The 22,281-nt window shown below is 42.3% G+C and overlaps 1 protein-coding gene across 3 annotated transcripts in view; it reads right to left on the minus strand.

Moving 5' to 3' along the window:
• The window catches only part of LOC307075822 (zinc finger protein 609-like), a gene marked incomplete at its 3' end in the record, with an annotated part of 99,356 nt that overhangs the window by 12,654 nt on the left and 64,421 nt on the right, over positions 1-22,281 (minus strand). For all 3 annotated transcript variants that reach the window (XM_079736524.1, XM_079736526.1, XM_079736525.1), the window contains one exon: positions 11,635-11,860. In XM_079736524.1, coding sequence (XP_079592650.1) covers positions 11,635-11,860 — 226 coding nt within the window. The remainder of the gene's footprint in view (positions 1-11,634; positions 11,861-22,281) is intronic.

A 22,281-nucleotide genomic window follows, 5' to 3' on the forward strand; every position in this document is an offset into this window, starting at 1 on the left:
GTGATATAAGTCCTTAGTATCTTTATGGCAGATAATGTTTTTTCTACAGCAATCCAAAAACGAAAATAAGCACTTTACAGATTTGGCCACTAGGCAGCTCTGGAGACTCTGGATGGTTATGAGCTGCATACGTTTTCCAGAAACGTGGGTGGTAAATTGCTCGCTATATACATAAAAAAATACTAATATTTTGCAGCAGGCAACATTGTCTTTTTATTTATCAAGGATGGGAGGTCTCTGCATAGGTTGGTGCTTTCTTTGTATTTTTCATTGTTAAATCTTCATAGTTAAATCAACTCAGCAGGTGATATTCCATACGCCATAAAAATGTTGTTGTTGGTTTTCATGTTATTGAGGTTCTAGACAGGAGAAAGATGTTAATGTCAAAACTTTCAGGACGCACCAAACAGATTTTCCTGTGTGAGATTGAGGTGGAGTAAAACTCCACAGCACAACACTGAGCAGTTATCCCATAGATTATCTGTTTACACGCAGGGACGATAAGTGCACACTGCTCCTGTGATCCGTCTCCACTTGGCATCTGTTTGTTTGAACAGTTGGCACAGACTAGGTCAGAAAACAAGAAAAAACAAAAAAAGGAACGAAAAAAAAGATCCACCAAGTTCAGTGAGGGTTTGTTTGCGGTGGGTGGGCTCGTGGGTGGTGGCAACAAGGTTGCCTTGGGTGGGGGGATTTGGTATGAAAAATAAAGCCCTGTTCCCAGCTCCGATCAACCCCTGCCCCCACCTCAATTTTCTTTGACCTAAAGCTCATTAGGGTTACTCTGGCTGGTTGAGTGAAGCCCACGTTAATGAGGAATTGGCCTGTAATTTCACCTCATTTCCTTTCAGTGCTGCTGCAAACAAACGGCACCCCCACCAATCTGCACACTATACTCCGCATTGCACTTGTGCACCATTATTGAATAAAGAGCCTAATAGCAGGGGAAAATCCACTGTGGGGAGGACTGGTGGGGGGGCTGCTGCATGGGTCAGCGGCTACGGCATCGCTCCAACTCCGGCGTGTTCCATTACGTCTGTTGCGGGGGCCACATTATCAGAGGCCCCCTGCTGCTGGTCAACTCTGTTGGGGCCAAGGGTTCACTGACTGAACTCTGCTCCGCTCCAAAGCGCCTTTGCCAAGGGGTTAATAACATTTTCCCTGACTGACCCTTGTAAAAGGGTCTTTGTTATCTTCCATGTGATATGACAAGATCAGTTAAGGCTGGTGAGTGAATAACAAAATTATTCCTGCAAATGATAGTTTACCATCATTTTGCAAAGGATTTACTATGAACAGTCTAGGTGAAATCCCTTTGAATCAAAGCAAACCACAGAATAGTGCTTTTAGCTACTGGTAATTATGACCTTTTGCACAGAGTGAGATGTTGATTCAAATGTAGCTGCTAATGAGGTTTGCTATCTCCCAGTAAACAGTTTATACATTACAGTTGGATTTTGCGTAGTGCTGCAGCCTGAAACAGATTTTAGTCAATGCTTGTGGAGAGAATGCGTGACGGTAACAATGAGAAAAATAAGACCGGGTAGGCATAACAGGCTGGAAACAAAGAGTAGCTGGGCGCTGCCGTGGGCAATCATAGCGCCGCTGACAAATGAAAGGTTTGAGCAATCAAGTGTGAGCACATTTCCAAGCAGTCCATCTTAAAGGGCTTCTCTGCATTCGTGACACGTGACGAGAGTGGGAGCTTGTCCAAAGAATGCAGTGTAAATATTAAGACTGTTTTAAAACCCAGCCATAACTATGGAGTAAAGTATTGAGGTTCTGTGCAGTGACTCGATGCATATACTCAATACACATAGAGCCTAGTGCATTCTTATTAATTATCAAGTTGATTTAATTGTATCACTTAGTGCATTTGTATAGAAGAACATCAACAGTGAAATATCAGATAACACCAAAATGTCTAAAAACCCTCACGCATGTCTATGGATGAATATAATATGCCTTATTTGAATGTATGTCTAATAAAGTACACTTCAGTGAATGGTGGAAAATACATACACAAAGGCTTGTCCCTCATTGGGCTTAAAAAAAAAGGGAGTTCCAAATGTTGAGAATTCTCCCACGCTTCAATTCAGCCTCAAATGTGTGAAAATTCAAAGTCATTCCCATAGAAAAGAGTAACACCCTTTGTAAAAGGTCAAATCCCTTACAGTACTTGGAGGCGATGGATAAGAGCATTAGTATGCTTCCCACATGTTTGCAGCGTTAGCAGTCACCAGGGGCGCAACACAAAATTCTGGGCCCTATATACAAGAGGTCCTGATGGGGCCTCCCCCCACCCCAAGGGCCATACCCCAACATATCACAAAGCTTACCATTATGACTTAACCATCATTTATCAGCCTACTTAAGCTACTATATAAGAAAACGGAACCTCACAAGACTGTCCATTAAATACTATAAGGCATAAATTGGCTAAATATTAATTAAATATTTGTTTGCTTCAAATCAGTAGCCTGCTGTTGCAATATTACTGTAGAATTTATTTATCCTTTATCTTAATAACCAAGGCCTCATCATTTGAATGAGTGTAGCCTATTGTCTGCTCTTGCTTTGGGTTGTCTCTGTTTGTTTTAGCAACGATAACGGAGGTAGTTAAGAATGGGGTTTCATCTTGTGTGTTTAAATGTTTGTGCTCACCTTTCTTAGCAGTCTTTACGTTTAACAATAATATACAAATTTATTAAACTAATAAGCTAAGCTTACATTTTGATCAATATTCATCATGACATTTAGTTATGTTATTAAACTATTTCAACAACCAGTGGTGGGCCGTCAGGGCCAACAGGGCCTTCTCTGCTGGCCCTGTCAAAATCTAAATAATATATATATATATTATTATTATATTACATTAATTTGTGTCTGAACGCATCTTAGTTCCATATTTTTTTCAGTACTTACAACATAATTCCAGAAGGAAAAACGTTTTTTTTTGTAAGGCTGAGCTCAGCTGAATATCGCATCACAGCTAGGTTACATGGACCAGCGGGGCCAGCAGTAAAAGTATTGCTAGCCTTTCGCTGAAGCTGCCAGCTCCCATTGGATAATAAATTTGACTGACGTGTGTAATCAGCCAATCAAATGTTGATGTGTAATAATAGAATGGCCCCAGGGCCCAGCAATATGCCGGCGCTGGCCCCCGGTGATGTCATCAGCGAATTTTGAATGGTTGGCGGTACAGAGTTGATAGTGAACTACTATGGCCACCACCTTCACAGCACCTAGCGATCCTGTTTCTGATCTCCTTTGTTTGCCTTTTTCAAGGCGATCGTTTGGAGAGAAGACAGATTTGATTTCAAGAGGAAGACCTACACCGAAGCTGGATGGGCTGACCCAGGCCGGTAAAGGTTTTGTGCGGCACTTTACAGAGTGCAACTACAGCTGCTATGACTGGCTAACGGCTAGCACCGTTCAGAACAAGCTATTCTACTGGCCGTGTTTGCTGTTCAACATCAGTGAGGGGACATGGAACAGTGCCGGATTTAGCAGTCTTAACAGCTTCACCAAGGCAGCTTTAAAACATCAGGCCATGGGTGATGGAAGAGTTTTACTTTGCACTGTGTAGGAGCGATAATGTCGTTGTGGTACTTTAGTTTATAACACATTTTTTTAATGGTTGGAAACACAAATATATTACTGGAATTTTGGCAGTAGGCTTAATGGTAATGCTGTGTGTTGATGCCGCTTAATAAGCATATTAAATGAACCTGTTTACTACTACTCCTGTGGGCTTAATATTCTGGCTGGAATAGCTGTTGTAAAATATGTGGCATAAAGGCCTACTTGTATGTTTCATTTTTGTTAATGAACTGGCGTTGCACTTGTAACATTGTCGCTATAGGCTACTTTATTAAATCCGTTGAAGTTGCGAAAGCATCCGGTGAAAATAACAATAACTGTGAATACTTGTTTTTGTGTGATGTGCAATCTGGTTACGGAGTGACATAAGGAAAGATCTGATGGTGATGCTGCATTACTCTAGCTCTGCGGTAATGCAAAGTGGTGTGCATGTGCGCTGTTGTTGTTGCTGAAGATCAACTGTCTTGTTGTGGATGTTATGTAGTAGTGCATATTGTGGCTGTGTTGGCTGGATCGGCACCTAATATGACATTTTTGTGCATGTCTGAGTGTTTGGGGGTTGGCCTTTGGTGGAGTTCGTTACTGAAGCTCTGACTTAAACCCCACGGTACGCTACTGTCAACAACAATCAAAAAAAAATCAAAAAAAAAAATCAAAACTTCCCTTGGGGCCCCCTCTACCTTGGGCCCCCCAAAGCCTGTCGACCTTACACCCCCAGTTTAACGCTCCCATTCCCCCTCAAAATAAATCATGTTCACTACAATGGGTGCATCTCATAGCCCGTAGTAGACATGCATTCGACTGTTTGAACACATTGCATAAATAGATACAGTTGTTGTAGACACAGCCTAACCAGCCCACCCTCATTCTCAACCTCGAACACAACCTCAGGTGTTTTTTCTCAAACAAGATGGAGGTGAGATTAAGAGAAAGGTTTGCTGCAGGAGGATAAGTCCTACCCCTGTTGATATGTATATAGCAGACATGATAACTCAGGACATTGGCTCGCACAACATTGTAGAGTACGCAACAAAAGAAAGACGATGCAATCGCTAGGCAGTAACAATGGCTTTGTAGCAAGCCAGCGATGAAATGTAAACCTCCATTTGATGTCTTGGCAACAGACAAGCCATGATGACAGTGGCTACCAATTGGAGAATAAAAGAGGTGCAAATAGGATAAACAGTTGAGGTTCAGAATTGGGTAGACATTATAAGTAAAAAGTAGAGACATGTCAAAAATGTACGACATGTATGAAAAATGTCTTGACTCTCAATGGCCCATTGGTCATTGCTTGGCTAAAGTCTGCCTGTCTATGGCCATTCATTTCTCCAAGACATTTGCTATAGCCAGTTCAATGAGCAGGCAGCCCTCTCCTAAAGCGGGTAAATGAGACCTTTGATACTTGCTGTTCAAAAGGGCACAGAAGCCTAGCGGCATAAGGCAGCCTCTTTGCTGGTACTGGCTGAACAAATACTCTATTTGGCAAAAAACTATTTTCGCAAGATTCCTGTATTCCTCTACCTTTTATCGTGCAACAGGAAATCAGTGAGTACAGCTTGAGGAGAAAATACTTGTTTCAAGTCTCAACTAGATGCAACACTGTGTGTGTGTGTGTGTGTGTGTGTGTGTGTGTGTGTGTGTGTGTGTGTGTGGTAGGGGCCACTGGCATGGAACTAAAGTATTTTGCCAGAGGGGCCCCCTGTGTGACCCCCAAGCCCTGCAAGTAGGAGCCAAGGCATTCTGGGCAGTGTTTCAACAGCAATAAACTTCTCCAGCATTTCAGGGATGACATTTGGAGGTATCAGCATGCTAAAGGCAGGTCTGCCGACCCTAAGAGCACCTTCTGCTATGTCTTTAGATTGGTGGTAGGGAGCTGTTCACAAAATACCATACGTTTCCAGCCCCCACCATTGTCCTGATCCTAGTCCATCTTCTCCATCCATACATGGCTAAGTATGTAACCAAAAAATAGTTGATTTTAAAGGTCAGATGGCATGCTATTTTATGGATGCTTTAATATAGATATTAGTGGGCCCCTAACACAGTATTTGAAGACGTTCCCGAAATTCAGCCTTGGTGCAGAATTACAGCCACTACGAGCCAGTCGCACATTGGAGCTCTATTATCTAAATAATATTATATTATGCATAGATATCTATATCATATAATATATATTATCAGGGCCAAAAGCTGTGTGCGCCTCCAGACGATATTATGAATCTCAAACGACGGGTTCTCCGACATCTCTGGTTCTTCCACTTCCGCATAAATCTGAAATAGACTGAACCGCGCGCTGCCGGCTGCCCGCTGCCGGCTGCCGGGCGGTGGTGCCTTGTGGTGGTGGTGCCTCGCGGCAGCTGGCAGTGGGGCTCCGGCGGGAGACAATTGCAGGCAACAATCCCTTTCTCCTCCATGTCGCAGTTCATGTACTTCAGGGAGTCAAAGCCAAAGTTCCTTTCCCCCAATTCCTTCTCAACCATAGCTGAGATAACCCCAACTACAGTCTCATTGTGGAAATACCAGAGACGTCAAAGAACCGACGTGTTATGGTCTATAACACCAACAGCAGAACGGTTATCCAAATAACAAAGAAGTCTACAACACTTGCGTTCCAGTGTGTGTAATCACACACACATGTGGTGCTCGCACGGTCGCAACTCATTGTCTCATTGGCAGGTCAAATTCTCTGGGCTGGCAAGGCAGAGAAAGGGGAGGTGGTATCTCCCCTTATGACGACATTTGGGGAAAATTCCAAAACGGCGCGTCTGAGCTTTGTTTTTTCAAAGGCGGAGCAGAATGCCTAGTGGTCGTTTTACACCCAACAAAATTTCTAAGGGGAGCACAGGTAGGCTAGGGGAACTCATATTAATGTTAGAAAACCTCAGAAAGTGAAATTTTCATGCCATGGGATCTTTAAACTCTAGTCAGCATAATTGACTGACTGACAAATAAACATATCTTATTTAGAGGAAAGACGCTATTAAAAAATCATTATTTGCTAGTCCATATATACACCACAATATAATGTTGGATATTATGTAGGATATTTTTTAGTTACATATTTTCTGTTAGGTTAAGATAACATTTTAGGGGTATTGATGCAGTGCAGAATTAAACAAATGTAAAGTTTAAAACTGGTGCATAATTGCATTGAAGGATTATTTTTTTACATTAAAATCTGTTATGGAAATGGTCAGTATTGCCCTATTGTCCTTATCCATTTCATTGGGTGTCGCTGGGCTAGGCGCAGACAATTATTTGGAGCCTGTTAATTTACTTTCACAAGAGCAAAAGGAGTAGGTGGGGAAGCAGCTGTTTAGCATTCTGAGGGAGAAGTGCCCAAAACACACACACACACACACACACACACACACTTCTGTATGAGACTTGTCATGCAGAGCGGAGTGGGAGACTGCTCAACATCAGCGCTAATCAGCCCCGTTCTGCTGTGTCTGGCGGGCCTCTGCTTATTGTTTCTTCTCCTCCCCCCCGCACTGTGCCTGGATTCGCCTTGATTTCCTCATTTGGTTTTCATTGGTTCAGTTGTGCCACGCTGAAGAGAAGACCATTTGCTGCGGTCTCTGGGGGAAGAGGACGAGCAGACGGGGAAGTGCAGCCTGTCGCAATAAGCAATTGGCCTTCTGCAATATGAAAGCCAGCCCGGTGGGTTGTTAAAGAGGGCATATGGGCATAAGGAAGATGGACGGGGATAACACCTCATCTTGTTGGTCAGTGGACTGTGCTGAATGCCAGACTCGGTAGTCAGGCTGGTAGTGGCCTCTCAGGAAATAAAGCAGATTCAGTTCCATTTTGTTCCCGATGTAATTAAAGGCGATGTGTGTACATCATCGAAAACAGCTTTCTATCGCACCGCTTCCCACCGCCGCCCATCGTCCACCACTACACCCCCATGCAGACCTTCAACATATGAAAGCAGAGAGTTCCACCACACAGGCTTCAAAGTGAGGGAAGGAGGAGGAGGGGTGTGTGTGACGGGGGTGTTGTGTACACTCCAGCAGCCCTACTGGGTTTTTACAGCTCTGGAGGCCATAAACCAATCGGGGGCTGACGCCTGCAGGGCTGAGCGCCAACACACCCTCCCTACCCTCCCCCTTCAGAACACTCACTATTCTCCCCCATCACCTCCCCCACACAGCAAAGAGTAGAGTAGAAAGATCAAAAAAACCTGAACATGTACACGGAGAGTGCGTAGGACAGAGGTCTTAGAGCTGATGTGGGTGACACAGGCAGTGCAAGGCGGATGGGAGAGGGAAGGGGGAAGGTGCTGTGGTCTTTTGCTGGTGGTGGTTGGTTTTAGAATGAGGGGAGATGGAATCGTGCAGAGAATTGGTGTCAGTGTAGCCACACGCAGGGAGCCACTATTCATTCCAAGAGCATGTCCTCTAAACAAATCACTAGTGCATCACCGCCACACATTTTCACATGGGAAACTAGAACACCTCCTGATTCTTGAGCTTAAGCAGGGCCATAAACCGGGGCTGTAATCCTGCAACCCAACTCTGGAATGTGGAAAAGTGACATGCCAAAAAAATGGATTTAACAATTGCATTTAATTCTGAATATATTCATACAACAATTATGGAAAGGATAAACATGACCAGGTGGTCAGTTATCAAAGAAATAAGAGATTTTACCTTAGAAAATTTGTTGTGCTCCTGTAAACACAAATGGTCCTATCTAAAACATACATGAGCCTTAGTAATGCCTGGAACGGATTCAGCCAAGCGCCATAGTTAACAGGAGTTTTATATGGAGTAAGAACCTCCCCTCCCCCATAGGACTCCAGTTAATAGAAAAGACCTGGCAACGCAAAAGCATTCTAAACATAGTCGCATGTACACAAAAACTCTTTGCTATTTGAATTTGTTTTAACAAAGATATATTTTCTTCATAAAACATTGAGTAACTGTTTACGCAAATGTACCATGCATGTTTAAGATAGTAGCACCCTAGCAGTTTGCCAGAAGATGTGACGATGCAAACAACAATAGTAACATTCATTTTGAGGATGACTGCAGTTGTATTGATATAGTTTCTTTCTTTTGGTTAAATGCTTGTTGCTTGAATGCTTGTTGTGAGTTAAAAGGTTATTTTAGCAAAAAAAAAAACTTGGCCAGCTGATGCGAGTTAAGGTATTGTTGCGCATTAGTGTAGAACATTGATGAGACTCTAGCAGTGTTGGTATCGGAAAATAATACACACCTATCAACACTAGAATTTTCACTGGCCATGGTATAAATAATGGATAATAATCCATAAGGAAGTGTGCGGATATACCATGGCCATATGTGAATCATTAAAATATTAGGGTGGTGATTAAATTCTGTCCAAAAATTGAAACTTTAACTCACAAAATTTAATCCCTGTGCCAGTAGACCAGAAGATCTCAGAACTACTAGCCCTTAATTGGTTAACAGGGTTTTTTTAGCTCATAGAACACTGGCCAGCTGGCGTGAGGTTTAGGAAATGTTGCAAACTATTTAAAAAAGGCAGGCTGTGCTGTAATGTTACGACTACGTCATAGCCCTGTGTTTATAGCAAGTTTTTCAACACTCATCCAGTTTACCAAAATCCAGTATTCACCCAGGTCAATGTACAATGCAAAATACTAATACATGGAAGGATATGTTGTATATGAACAGCATATCTTTCTATGTATTAGAATTCTGCAATGTACATGTCATTATAAAATAACAGCCTACTGAAGTGTTTTATTAACTTGATTATATATTAGCATTTCTAATACCAGCATGCCAGATAATCGTTGATGACTCATTGGAAAATTGACAGCCATCTCATCAGCGACCATATCAACAGCAAGCAACTGTAAGTAACCGTCTGGTACTGAAATTGTTTAGTGTGCTTTAGATTATGTTAAAATAATTGCCCTAATCAGGTGGCGCTAACCTTGCTTACATTTTCCGTACTCACATGAACCCTTCTGCAACGCAGCTGTTAAACAAGTCTGTCTGCCAAATGTTTATTTAATAGTTTTACCAGATGTTATATTGTGTTTTTGTTTGTTAAGATGAGTCTATGACATTCTGACAATTATACTAGGATAGTTGATGTCTACAGTTGTAATTTGCAATCAAATTAAAGCTTTGACCAGCTGTTTATACATCCAATGTACCAAAAATCGGTTGTATCTCATGTATCTCAACGGTTTGAGCAAACATTGACTTAATTAATAGCATCAGTTAAATATACAACATTTAACACCTCATTGTGGGTAAAAAAATTATGTTCCCTCTATTAATTTGAAATATAATATACAGGCATGAAAATGGCACAAGGTTGTTTGATTGCAAAATAAGTGTTTGTATTTAATGGCAGCACGGAAACATCAGCCGGCACAAGAGCACTGCTGTAAACGCTGTAAGCAGGCCTGCATTAACTGCCATTGTGCCCTGGGGCTGAGAGAGGGGGGGTTAGGCAACTGGCAGTGTCAAGTGGCCGTGTGGGCCCAGCTAGTGGCCCCCTTTTTTTTATTGGCTCATGATAGGCCTCTGATCTTTGTAAGCCCAAAAACAAAAAAAGCACATTGTCTTGGGCCTACGCCGATCGGGGGGCCTATTATGAGCCAGTATTAAAAAATAAAAAATAAAAAAATGTTGTTTTTTTCTGTAGCTCATGATAGGCCCCCTGATAGTCGTAGGCCCTGGGGCTCCAGCCCAGGTAAGCCTGTGCATTAAGGCGGCCTTGGCTGTAAGCAGTGTGATCGTTATGCTTTTTGATTAACAATCTTTGCAATTCATTGAAGTTAAGGACAAGCAACACGCCTGTCACAGGGATAGTTGTGTCAGACTGGGTGAGCCGTGTCACGTTTGGAAAGAAGTTCACGGGGTTGGAAAGAAAGGGCATTGTGTCACCAACAGAGCAGGCCTTGTCCATCTAACCCCCTGTCACTCCGCCTATCCTTACTCTCCCTCTGGTCTCCCAGCCCCCTGCTAGCATCCTAGCCCCTGTGTTGCCATCTCTTAGCCTTGCTTGTCGAGAGATGGGGGATGAGTGGCTGGCTGTCAGGGAACGGAGAGGAGCAGCCATGTAGAAAAGGACCAGTCTAAATCAGACACTGCCTGAGGCAGGGAACAAAATCAAAGAGGGGAAGGAGAAAAAACCCAACAACGGCAAAAAGGCCACACCAATAGCAAGGATGGTGCACTTTGGGAATGCCAATGAGGCAAGGGCCTTTTTTCTATTCACTTCCTGTGAACCGCCAAGTGCTGCCGTGGATGTGTGGGCGGTTTGTGCTCTGTACGCCTACTGGGCGATTGAATGCAAGCTGCTTTGTAGATTAGCAGTGTGCATCATTTCACATTCATGGTGGAAAACAAGGGCGCTGACTCAAGGCCTAGGAAAACAAAATGGTAGCGTGGTGGTAATGGTAGCGATACATCCTCCTATTTTTATCGAATTTGTCGGTCAAAGGTAGGAATGGCTAGAGCGTCTATCAACTTTCAATTGGACTGTGCTACAGAAGGAACTGCCAGAAGGATTTAAAAGCAGTCCTACTCTGTATCCTGAGTGACAAAGTGCTGCTATCTGGGTGCACCATCTCCTGTCTGTATATGCCTGAGGAAAACAGACATAGGGCCACCTAAGAAATTACTGCCAGATACTACTAGAGCATGCTGCATGCATTCTGTGTAAATGAGGGCTCCATACCATTCCCAGAGGCAGCTAAGCATATTCACATTCAACAGTGGAAATGTTTCGTTAAGAAAGACTGAGAAATAGCAATTCATTCACAGAGTTTGTTGTAGCCTACCTTATGGCTTCATTTAGAATACCGAATACTTCATTGATCAATATATGCAATTCAAATACCATTTGAAAGACTACAAAACCCTAAAAATACCATGAAAAAAACTAAATAAAAATGTTATTTGGTCAGAGCTGTTTTAACTTATGCTGCAAGAGTGGCCCAGATGGTGTGCTCTGGTATCTGTAGCAGGAATGGCTCAGAAGTGTAAACAGCACATGGGTCGAGACCACATCACTTACCGTCTTCAGTTTCCTGCCACACAATGCCTTCCAGATTAACGCTGGTACCTGGCTCGCATGGGCCCAGGCACTCGGGCTCTGTGGCCAGCGCCACGTCAGACGTGTTCACTGCCACCGAGCGCGTGCGGACCATTATTTGCTCACACGGCGAGGATATCTCGCTGTTACCCACTGCGGGTAGGAGATGAAGTGGGGGAGGGCCTGGTGTGGACACCGGAGATTCCATCTGTAGAGCAGAGAGCAGAGGGGGGAAAGACAAGAGACACTTCAGAAACCACTAGATAAACAGAGCAGCAGAGCAGATGTCGGCAGATACAGAGGAAGCGGATGCCGTGGCTATAGGAAGTGACTACAGTTTCTGTCGAGCTGCATGAGATACAGTCTGGAATTCCGCCGGCCATTAAGGGTAAACCGATGCGGCTCGGTCAGCATAGTGCTGCTGCGGCTGCCCTGTAGATAACTCTTTAACCTTTCACAGAGGGATGTGATTAGCATGCAGAAGGTTAGGGTCAACTGGTCTCGGCAAGCTCTGCGGTTTTATTCAAACTGCCCATCCACCCCTTTTCTTCGCTCTCCCAGAGCCTTGGCAGATAAACCCGTTATTAAGGGTGTATTCACACCAGGAAAGTCCTTTAGTTGGCTCTCTTTCCGGTCCGGACCAAAACACAATGTTTCTTTTTTGGTTTGGTGCGGTTCCTTTTCACATTGCAATTTTCGCAACTGTCCCAAAATTTGACAACAAACCCACATGTGTGCAAAGATCGTTCAATCATTGGACAAAAAGGTCTGGGGCGGGGTAAAGCGTTGAATGAAAAAAGGGGGGGGAAAGCGCTGATGAAAGTAATCAATCATCGATATCCATCATGATACACATTGATCTGCGGACCGGTTGAATTCCTTCTCCCTAATCCAGAAGCAGAATGTGTTAAATGCATCGGCATTTTTATGTGTGTTCTCCAGCATAGTTTTTACGTGCTTTTATCGGACAGTCGGGTGAAAATTAGTCGTGGCTCAACTTGGAGCAAAGAGGAGAGGGCGCCACAACAAGCTACATTGTAGACAAGGTAGTGCACGGTCAGTATTGACTGTCTAGTTGTACTAATTTATTCTAGAACAGTTGTTCTGAACCTTTGACTTTAGGTGTACCGCTAAATTGTCACCAAGTCTTTATAAATAGGCATGTGGTGTCGAAGCAAATAGTGGGTTTTACTTTTTTCATCAAGTGAGACTTGAACCCAAATTGGGATTTGAATACCTACCTAACAAACAAAAAATACAAAGAACCTGGGTCTTCACATGTCAGGTTGATGGTGGTATTGTGCTTAGGGGTGCAACAGATCACAAAACTCATGATTCGGATTGTGTCACGTGTCGGATCATTTTCGGATCAACAATAACAAAAAAGATAACAATACAAATGTGACTTTAAATAAAATCTTCAAATGTCTAAAAACAAAATAAAGTGAACAATTAGGTAATAATCCTGCTCCCTTTGAGCAAGCTAAATATAAAAAAAAACTTAACTCAATGTCCTTCCAATGTATAAATTAAATCTTAAAATATTTTAAAACAAAATAAGTGCAGTCTGAGGCATTATTCCTTCTTCTTTTTAACATGGATAGTAATTAAAATAAAAAAACCTGTGTCCAAAGGAAGCACAGCAGACCTGGATTTACAACTTTAAATTTAGGATGTTTGCATTGCCTGGGGAGAGTTTAGAGTCTAAACTCTCCCCAGGCAATGCAGACATCCTCATTCTTTTTGTATTCATCAAGTATCGTAGCGAAATACATTTTCTGTCGTGTTTTATTTCGCATTTTGTAAATCCATTGATTTCTGTTGGAAGACTCATTGCTCGTTGACCGGAAACGGAAAGGGGGGCTGGTTGTAGTCTTTCCGCTCGGTTCTAGCCCTACTGTTGCCACGGAGAACCGAGCGAAAAGACTACAACCAAACATAAACAGCCCCCATTCCGTTTCCGGTTTGGTTTCAATGGGATTTACAAAATGCCAAATAAAACACGACTGAAACTGTATTTCGCTACGATACTTGATTAGGAACATCAACGAACACCACTAACCACTCGGTGAGTTGCACATTTCTGAAACCCCTTTAGGGTTGTTTTAAGGACAGGTTTGTGAATGCCCGTCACCAGCCATTCTGAAGCAGGCAGGGGCGCTGAGCAAAATACCCGAGACAGGACCAATAGTCAACATTTCGGTGTCAACCACTATATTTCATTCTAGACAAACCAGAAAGGAGGCTCAATGTGCTAAATACCGGAATTGTCCTTTAAACAATTTGTTGTTGCATAATCAGCCGATACGCGGATCACTTGCATCCCGAACTGTGAGGGTGGATCCGTACGGATCAAGGGTAACTCGTTTGCACCACTAATTGTGATGTTATTAGACTCAGAGCCAACGTTGTAGTAGACCTTGAAAGCAAATAGACAATGTTCCATATACGCAGATAAATCAAAAATCAATGATGAAATCCAAGGGGTCAGTAGTTAATTATATTGATAAATAATGTCTACAAAAAAATGGGTTGTGTATTATATTTCAATTTGTAACAACATTTCACTGTTGAAAACTGTGATCTGCAGAACTGGTAATACTGCTTTATCAAAATCACCATTACCCATGACAATGCATTTCACCGCCATTAAGGCAAGGTGAGCATAGTATGACAATGAGGGTATCCAGTAGTAGTAACAGTACTACTGCTGAGGGTATCCTTAACAGTTGCCTATGAGGTACAGTAAACGTTTTTATATCTTCCAGCCTTCAAATGGGTATATTTCATGGTTGACTAAAGAATGCCTACTGCTCTTGATCCTATGTTGAAAAACAAATTAAAGTGGCAGTGGCCGGAGCTGCAGTGAGCCGGGCCTAATGACATTGTGACCGCTCTTTCACCTTCTGATGCATGACGTGGCCAACCTGCGGGCGGGGCTCAGCCAATGGGACAGCACAGGTAATCACCTGGGCTGTCAGAACTGCTGCGATGCCGCTGGCCACTGACACTTTCAACGTTAGAGGCTGGCGAAAATTGCAAACAGCCGCATGCAAAGCATTCTTTAACTTGTCAAACATTTTGTGCTTCTATGCGTGTGCAAGAGTCATTCAAATCATTCAAAACCAAAAAAAACAATATACCAAAGCATGAATTCACATAGCAAGAACTTATTTTTTATTATTAGTATTATATATTAAAAAAAATTAAAGGGTCACATAATGTGAGGCCTGGCAATTCAAAAGTCAGACACAAGAAGCAAATTGTTATGACTTTTTGGATATGGGGAGGAGGTAGGTTAAAAGTCACCCAAGTGTTGAGTTCAACTATTCCCAGGAGTCATCAACTCTGGCCTCTGGGGGAGGGGTGTTGTTAACATCAACTCTCCAAAGACTAAACATTAAGCCTTGGACACACGCTGGGTCCAAAACAGCCACAGCCACATCCAGCAAATGCATGCTCATATTGATGATCAATGATTTGAAGCGTCAATGTTCTTTGTAAGGAATTTCTCAATTGCTCTAAGATCAAATTAATAACCACAATTGTAATTGTAATCGTTAGTTTTATTATTATTCAGCCAGATTGACCTACACAGCAAAAACTGCTGTGTCGCTTTATATGAAACTTTCTACAGCTGTAAAGGCTGACAAAATATTAATGAAAAGAAGAGAAGAACAATTTACACTGCTTGGGCGACAGGGGGCGCTATATCAATCGTCCAAAAGTGCAAACTTTTAACAAGCATAACTCACCCCTTTGACTTAGACATGAAACTTTGCACACATGTGCACATTCCAATGGTGAACAAATGACTCACAAACTTTAGACTTCAGCCTGGATACAATTTCAGTTAAATTGGTTAAAAACACTCAATTCTCTAAGGATCCTAGTTTTTTTTAACTTAAAACAAAATCCTTTAGCACAAATATTTTAAGAACCAATTTCTTCAATCTGACAATAAGGAAAGTCTTTAAATAAAAAAATAAAGCCCTTAGGAGCTATTATCTTCTAAAAAGAGTGTGTTTTAAAACTTATGCTTAAATCAACATCAAGATGGACTACTATGATCATGAGTCCAAACCAAAAGTTATTCAGGATGAAATTCTGAACAAGATGATATCCACCAATTTTCAATGAGGACATGGCATCAAAATGGGGTGGCCTTTGACTAAGATTACCACAGTTCATAGACGGAATGTTTGATTTAAGCGAGACCAACTTGGTGACTGTTCAAGTAAGACAAAGTCAATTTGCAATACAACATGGCCAGAGGCTATAAATGGTCCAAATTTTACTTAACGGCAATAGGCGGGGTAAACTTAACCAAATCTAGATCAAACTTGGTGGAGTAAAAGGCACATGGGTCAATATGAAGTTCTCCAAAATGTATCTAGATCGGAGCAATAGGGTGTGCCATAAAACAATTCTGAAAATGCACATTTTGGAAGGTTATATTCTCTGACACCTTTCATCTAGGGTCATAAAATTTGTAGACATTTGTCTCTCCTCATGTTGAACAAATGTTCCTAGGGAACCCGTAACAGGCAACAAAATAGCGGCTAAATATTCCAACTAAAAATAACTTAATGGTCTGCATCAGGGTTCTGATGGTCAGGGTCTTAATAGTCTGCATTAGGCTTGGCCCCTGTAAATTGCTGCGTGCAGCTTTAATTGTACTTGTTTTCATCTCTGGGTTTCCTTCAAGCCAATATGTACTGTTCGTTGTTTTCTTAAACCAATGGTAAGCACTTGTAGCATATAAAGCAGGAAGAATATTAAAAAGGATAAATTCCTAACAATACAGTTGGGGATGTCCGATACCACTTTTTCACTTCCGATACGATACTGCAGCTTTGGCTATGTGCCGATAACGATATCAGTCTAATACTTTGTTTTACTCTTGAACAAATAATAATAAAATATATGAAAGCACTTTGATCATGATGGCCGATTATCCACCTAAAAACATCTCACTCAAATGAAAAAGCAACATTTTCTACCCCCGAAAGGGGTTGGTCGTCCATAACAATAAACTGAACTATAAAATGCATTTCCTGCAGAAAATGCGGTGAGTGCTGTAATGCAAAGCGAGGTTGAAATATGTTCTAATTAAGCCATAGTTTAAAACGTAAAGAAAAGTTGAAAAAAAACTAGCTTAAATCAAGTGAAAAGATTTAAACAGAGTTCAAAAGTCTAAATGGAGTAAACAATGTAAACATGCACCATTTAAAAAATGGAAAATTACAAATAGTTTAAGTGATAAAGTTAGAATATATTTGAGATAAAATATAGAATAGCTGAGCTGTTGAAGCTGATTTGAAATGGTTGAATCAAGTCAGTGTTACAGTCAAGTGTGTGTGTGTGTGTGTGTGTGTGTGTGTGTGTGTGTGTGTCTACCGTAAGTACATCAGATATGTAAGAAGCAGCTAGCCTCTAGCCATATAAACGGGGTCCCCACTCAGAAACGCCCGATATATAGTAATCATACAGTGACACAAAGAAATAAACACAGATCTCTGCACTCCGCTGTCACTTGGAAGTCATGACAGACACTGCTGGTGCGGTCTGTAGTACAGCGCCGACTTTTATACGGTCTCAAATAAAACCGGAGATATACAAGACGACTCATGGCAGGTTAATTGAGGAGGCTGAACTACTTAATTTCCTAGCTATCAAGATTAAGACTCTAAGCCAGGATGAGATTGTGTTAATGGCAGCCAACACGTTTGACTGAGACTATCGAAGCCTCTAAGAAAGTTTTGTTTGAGCTATGCACCGCTTCTACACAGCGGTGCGTTGGTTATAAAGGACAGCACAAAGATAGCAACAATATAAAACTCCTTAAAAAACTCCTTAAAACGCCTTAAAGTGCTGAATGAGTACAGAGAGAACATTCCTCCTTTCACTACCACGATGAACTGCCACAGTGACGTACTCCAGCTTGGATGTCACATGCCTGCTACGGAGGGTGGATCAGCTGTGGGCTGAGGTGGGTGCACTGAGACACGTAACTCAGCTCCAGGCGGGTGTCTGCGAGCAGGTTCGGACCGTTGCTGAGGAAATCAACCACTGAGTGACTGCACTGGAGTGCTGGCCTGAAAAGCCGTCCGGGGGCTGCCTCATTGAGCACTCAAGGGCCCGGAGCCGCTTCATGCCTGGCCCGGGATAACCACCTTGAGGAGCAGGGAGTGGGAGGTGATAACTGCGGCCTGGATGGAGCTGCTGGCATGGCTGGCTCGGGATCTACCCCGGACCTGAGCACCCGGTTGAGATGTGATGAGACTGGAGTGACAGTCGTTGGCCTCAACGTTGGAAGTGCTACACTGGGAAAATACCCAACTGGGACAGTGTACACCACTGGCTCTCCGCGATGTGAGTAAATTTGTAAAAGATGGGCGGCCTCGTCAGAAACTATGGCTGAACATCGCTGCCGATTCTTGGGTGTGTGCTACTGCCAGCACACAAAAGACGTCTGGTCCTGTATCTATCGTCGGGACTGGTGATATGAGTACTATAAAGACGGTGAAGACTAAGCTATTGAGTGTATTTGCTACTAGGTTTTCCCCAGACCTCGATGCAGAGACACTTTCTGTGTATCTTATGGGAAAACTTTACAGGGTAGTCACCTGTCAGAAAATGTGCAATATACATAAACATAATAGTTTTGTTATCCTAAATGTCTTTACACCCTCGTGAAAGGTCTCGTGTGAGGATGAATATCTTAACAGACTGGCTTTTATCAATGCTTTTATTCAAGATAACAACACTTACAGTGTATATGTGGTTGGGGATATGAGTGCTGATATTGCAGACGGTAACTCTGTTTGCTAATCACTTGACCCATTTCTGTGAGGATAACAATTTTGTTCTGTCAAGCAAGTTGCTGCTGCCCATTGACAGCTACACGTACATAAGTGAAGCCTGGCACACTACATCATGGCTTGACCATTGTGTTAGTACAGCTTATGTGCATGTAGCTTTGGGGAACATGAGTGTTAAATATGGAGTGGCAGTGAAAGACCATATATCCCTTGCCTTTACTGTTAATAATAACAAACTAACCAAAATTGGTGGCTTATTATAACACTGACAAAAAAAGTAACATATATTTGCCTAAAGGAGCTATTTTGTATAAGGAAGTCAATTGTAAGAGCATTGAGCATAAGAGAGGGACCTCTGTCCCTTGCATGACGATGTAATTGCGGCCCTGTATGATGGTGGTAAACCTTTTTATAATCTTTATAAGCATAACAAAAAATCTAACATTAGACCTGCTTGGAATGAGCATGTAGCAATGTATCATACTGAGGCTCGTGAGGCCTATAAACTTTGGGTCATTGCTGGAAAACCTAGGCAAGGCCCTGAGCTTGAGCATAAAAAACTTTCCAAAGCCAGATTTAAGTATGCTGTCCGTTTTATATCCAGAAACGAGCAAGCTCTGAGGAGTGACTCTATTGGCAACAAATTGATGTGCAACAATGTCACAGATTTTTGGAAAGAGGTAACAGCGCTTAACAATTGTAAACCATCCCTCCCATGTACTGTTGAAGGTGTCTCTGGTGCAGACAGTTTTGCAGAATTATGGAGACAGCATTATAATTCCCTGTTGAACTGCATAAAAAGTGATCCATATGTGGATGAATGTGTGTGGAAGCAATAATTATTAAAACACAGGAGGTATATGATGCTATGAATAAATTGCCTAACAATAAAGTATGTGGTTTGGACCTAATCTCGGCTGAGATTAAGGACCTCAAAAATGCTAGTCTGAAGCTAGCTCCTCTCCTATCTCTCAATCTTACTGGTTTGATGATCCATGGCATACTACCAGATTCAATGCTATTTATCTTGCTTTTCCCAGTACTCAAGAACAAAGCTGGGCATGTTAATTGCCTTGATAACTATAGGCCTATAGCTCTAGCTAGCATAAGGTCAAAAGCCATGGAAAGAATCATGCTTGATAGAGTAATTAATTATAACTCTTCCTATGATAATCAGCTTGGTTTTAAACCAAAACATGGGACTGACGTGTATTTTTGCACTTAAGGAAATAGTTAGGCTCTACAGGGTCAAAAATAAATCTGTCCTTATGTTCTTTATTGATACTTCTAAAGCATTTGATTGAGTAAGGGCGCACTCACACTGGGCAAAGTTGCCCTGTACCTTCCTCAGGTACGGTTGCCTCTTATTTGGAGCCGTTCTACTCAGATACAGCCCTCTCTCACTGAGTTTTTACATCAAATATACCATCTTATGCACTCCTTTTATGCGGCACAGGCCAGACGTTTACACTCCCCGAAGTAAATTGCCTGCTTGAGCTAGCACCCCAATTTACCCTCTCAGACCCTGCACACATTGGCGGTTTATTGGGTTTCATTCTGTTGTGAATGCGACGGCCCCGCGGCTCCAGGGGGGGGCTTGGGTAGAGGTGTTGTTGCGCTGTCTCCACAGAGACAACACAGTGATATGATCATGAGCAGTTCTAACTGGAGAGAAAGTGAAATGCGCGAGCTGCTGATCATGTGAGAGAAGGCGATGAAGTCGTATTAAACAAAGACGTTGAAAGATGGTGCGATCTAGGAGAGAGACGCAGAGGAACTGTCCATACGAGGCTTTTGTCAGGATAAAAAACAAGTGGTCAGCAAAATAAAGAATATGTTGGCGTTTTTGCACTTGTAAATAGCTATTCGCGTTGGTAGCCTATACTCAGACGTGAACTTATTCTTGCATGCGGGTGTCTTCATTCATAAAAAATAAAAACATTTGGGAGTATGCAAATTATTCTTAAGAGGTCTAGACTCCTTGGGCAGCCCCGCCTTCTCCAGTGAACCAAGAAAGCCTGCACCGTAACGAACGGGGGATTTTTGATCAAACACAAACTCGTGAACCGCTTCCCGCCATGTTTATGTTTAATGGGGTAGAAGGGTCGCAGGGACTACACGTCATCCAGCTCAGGTTGCATATCCGTTCATGTGCGCATGTCGGCTCATTAGCATCTGTACTGTGGCCTGAGCACACCTCTCCGAAGTGTACTCAGGCCACGGAATTGAACTGTACTTGAGTACAGATGGTGTGCTTACACTAGCCAAACGATCTAGACTTTAGGGGAATCACAGGAAACTCTTCGGTAAACTAACACAAAGGGGAGTGCCTGGGTATATTGTGAGGGTTCTGGTCTACTGGTATGCACACCAGAAGATGCAGATCAAATGGCGAGGTGGTATATCACCCCCCCTTTGGAGTTTGCAATGGTGTCAGGTAGAGAGGAATCTTGTCCCCAATTTAATTTAATTTGTATACGGATGAATTGTCTGTGCAACTGAGAGCCTGTAACACTGGGTGTGTGATTGGTGAAATGCTGGTGAACCACCTTATGTATGCTGATGACCTTGTTGTTTTTAATCCAAATAGTGCAGGCCTTCAGTAACTAATAAACATCTGCACTGAATATGGTCGAACCAAACAGGGCAAATGGCTACATGTTCCTGCATCCAAATTGTCTGGAAACAATCTTGAGGTCTGTAAAAAGACCTCAAGATTAAATAGCTTGGTCATGTTATAACTGATCAAATGAAGGAAGATGAGGATATATACAGACAATGCTGTAAATTATATGGTCAGGCAAACACCATTGCACGCAAGTTCAGCTTCTGTTGAACTTGCGTGCTGGCTTTGTTTAGAGCGTGTTGCACACCGCTTTACACGGCCCCCTTGTGGGTAAGCTATAAGAAATCTAGCATGCAGAAGCTACAGGTTGCGTACAATGATGCGATGAGGATCCTCCTAAAAATTCCCAGAGGGAGGAGTGCCAGCCAGATGTTTGTCACTGCAGGAGTAAGAACATTTAAAGCACTTTTAAGAAATCTAAAGTTTCATTTTATGCTACGTCTGGAAGAATCTGGAAATTGTAACATGGTGGCACTTTCAAATCCCACTGTGAGTGGTTCCCGCTATGCCTCCAGGCTCAGGCTGCACTGCCTAAATTGTAAATGTTCACTGATCTATTGATCTTTATTTTTCTGTTGTATTGTGCCTGTCCTGTCTCATATGTGTATTTCACGGACCTGAGTCTGATAATAAAGCTTGAATTAAATTCAATAAATCTGGAATGAGTTTTCTTCCGAAAATATAAACTGTCTGGAGACTTTTGATTTGGCCTTCTCAAACTCCAATTTGCCCACGAAAAAATACAATATGTAAGGCAAACATTTAGTTTTACTGGCTGTCAGAAAAACTGGAGAGCAATCACTGCAGTGCTGACAGGTGAGCCAGAATCTCTGCTTGTATTTCAGGGGATCTGCAAGTAATTCCTCTTCCACCCAACAAGGTAGAGATGCACACTTCCCTTTATGCCGGAACCATTAACCTCCATTTTAACTTCTTTATTAGAGTTGGTATTAAGAAATCATACCAAGACACCTATCCTGGCTTTACTTATGTGGATGATATGTTAAATGATATATGACCCTCTTTGCATGACTCAAAATAAAGTTTGAAGCATAACCTGAAGTGGGATAACATTGATACATTATTTGAAAAGCGCCAAACCATTAGATGATAACTAACTATAGCATTTCTGAACAACAATAAATATTAAATAAACAACCTCAAACTAGTCCGGTTGTC

This window comes from Pollachius pollachius, assembly GCF_949987615.1.
Source record: "Pollachius pollachius genome assembly, chromosome: 5".
NCBI lineage: Eukaryota > Metazoa > Chordata > Actinopteri > Gadiformes > Gadidae > Pollachius > Pollachius pollachius.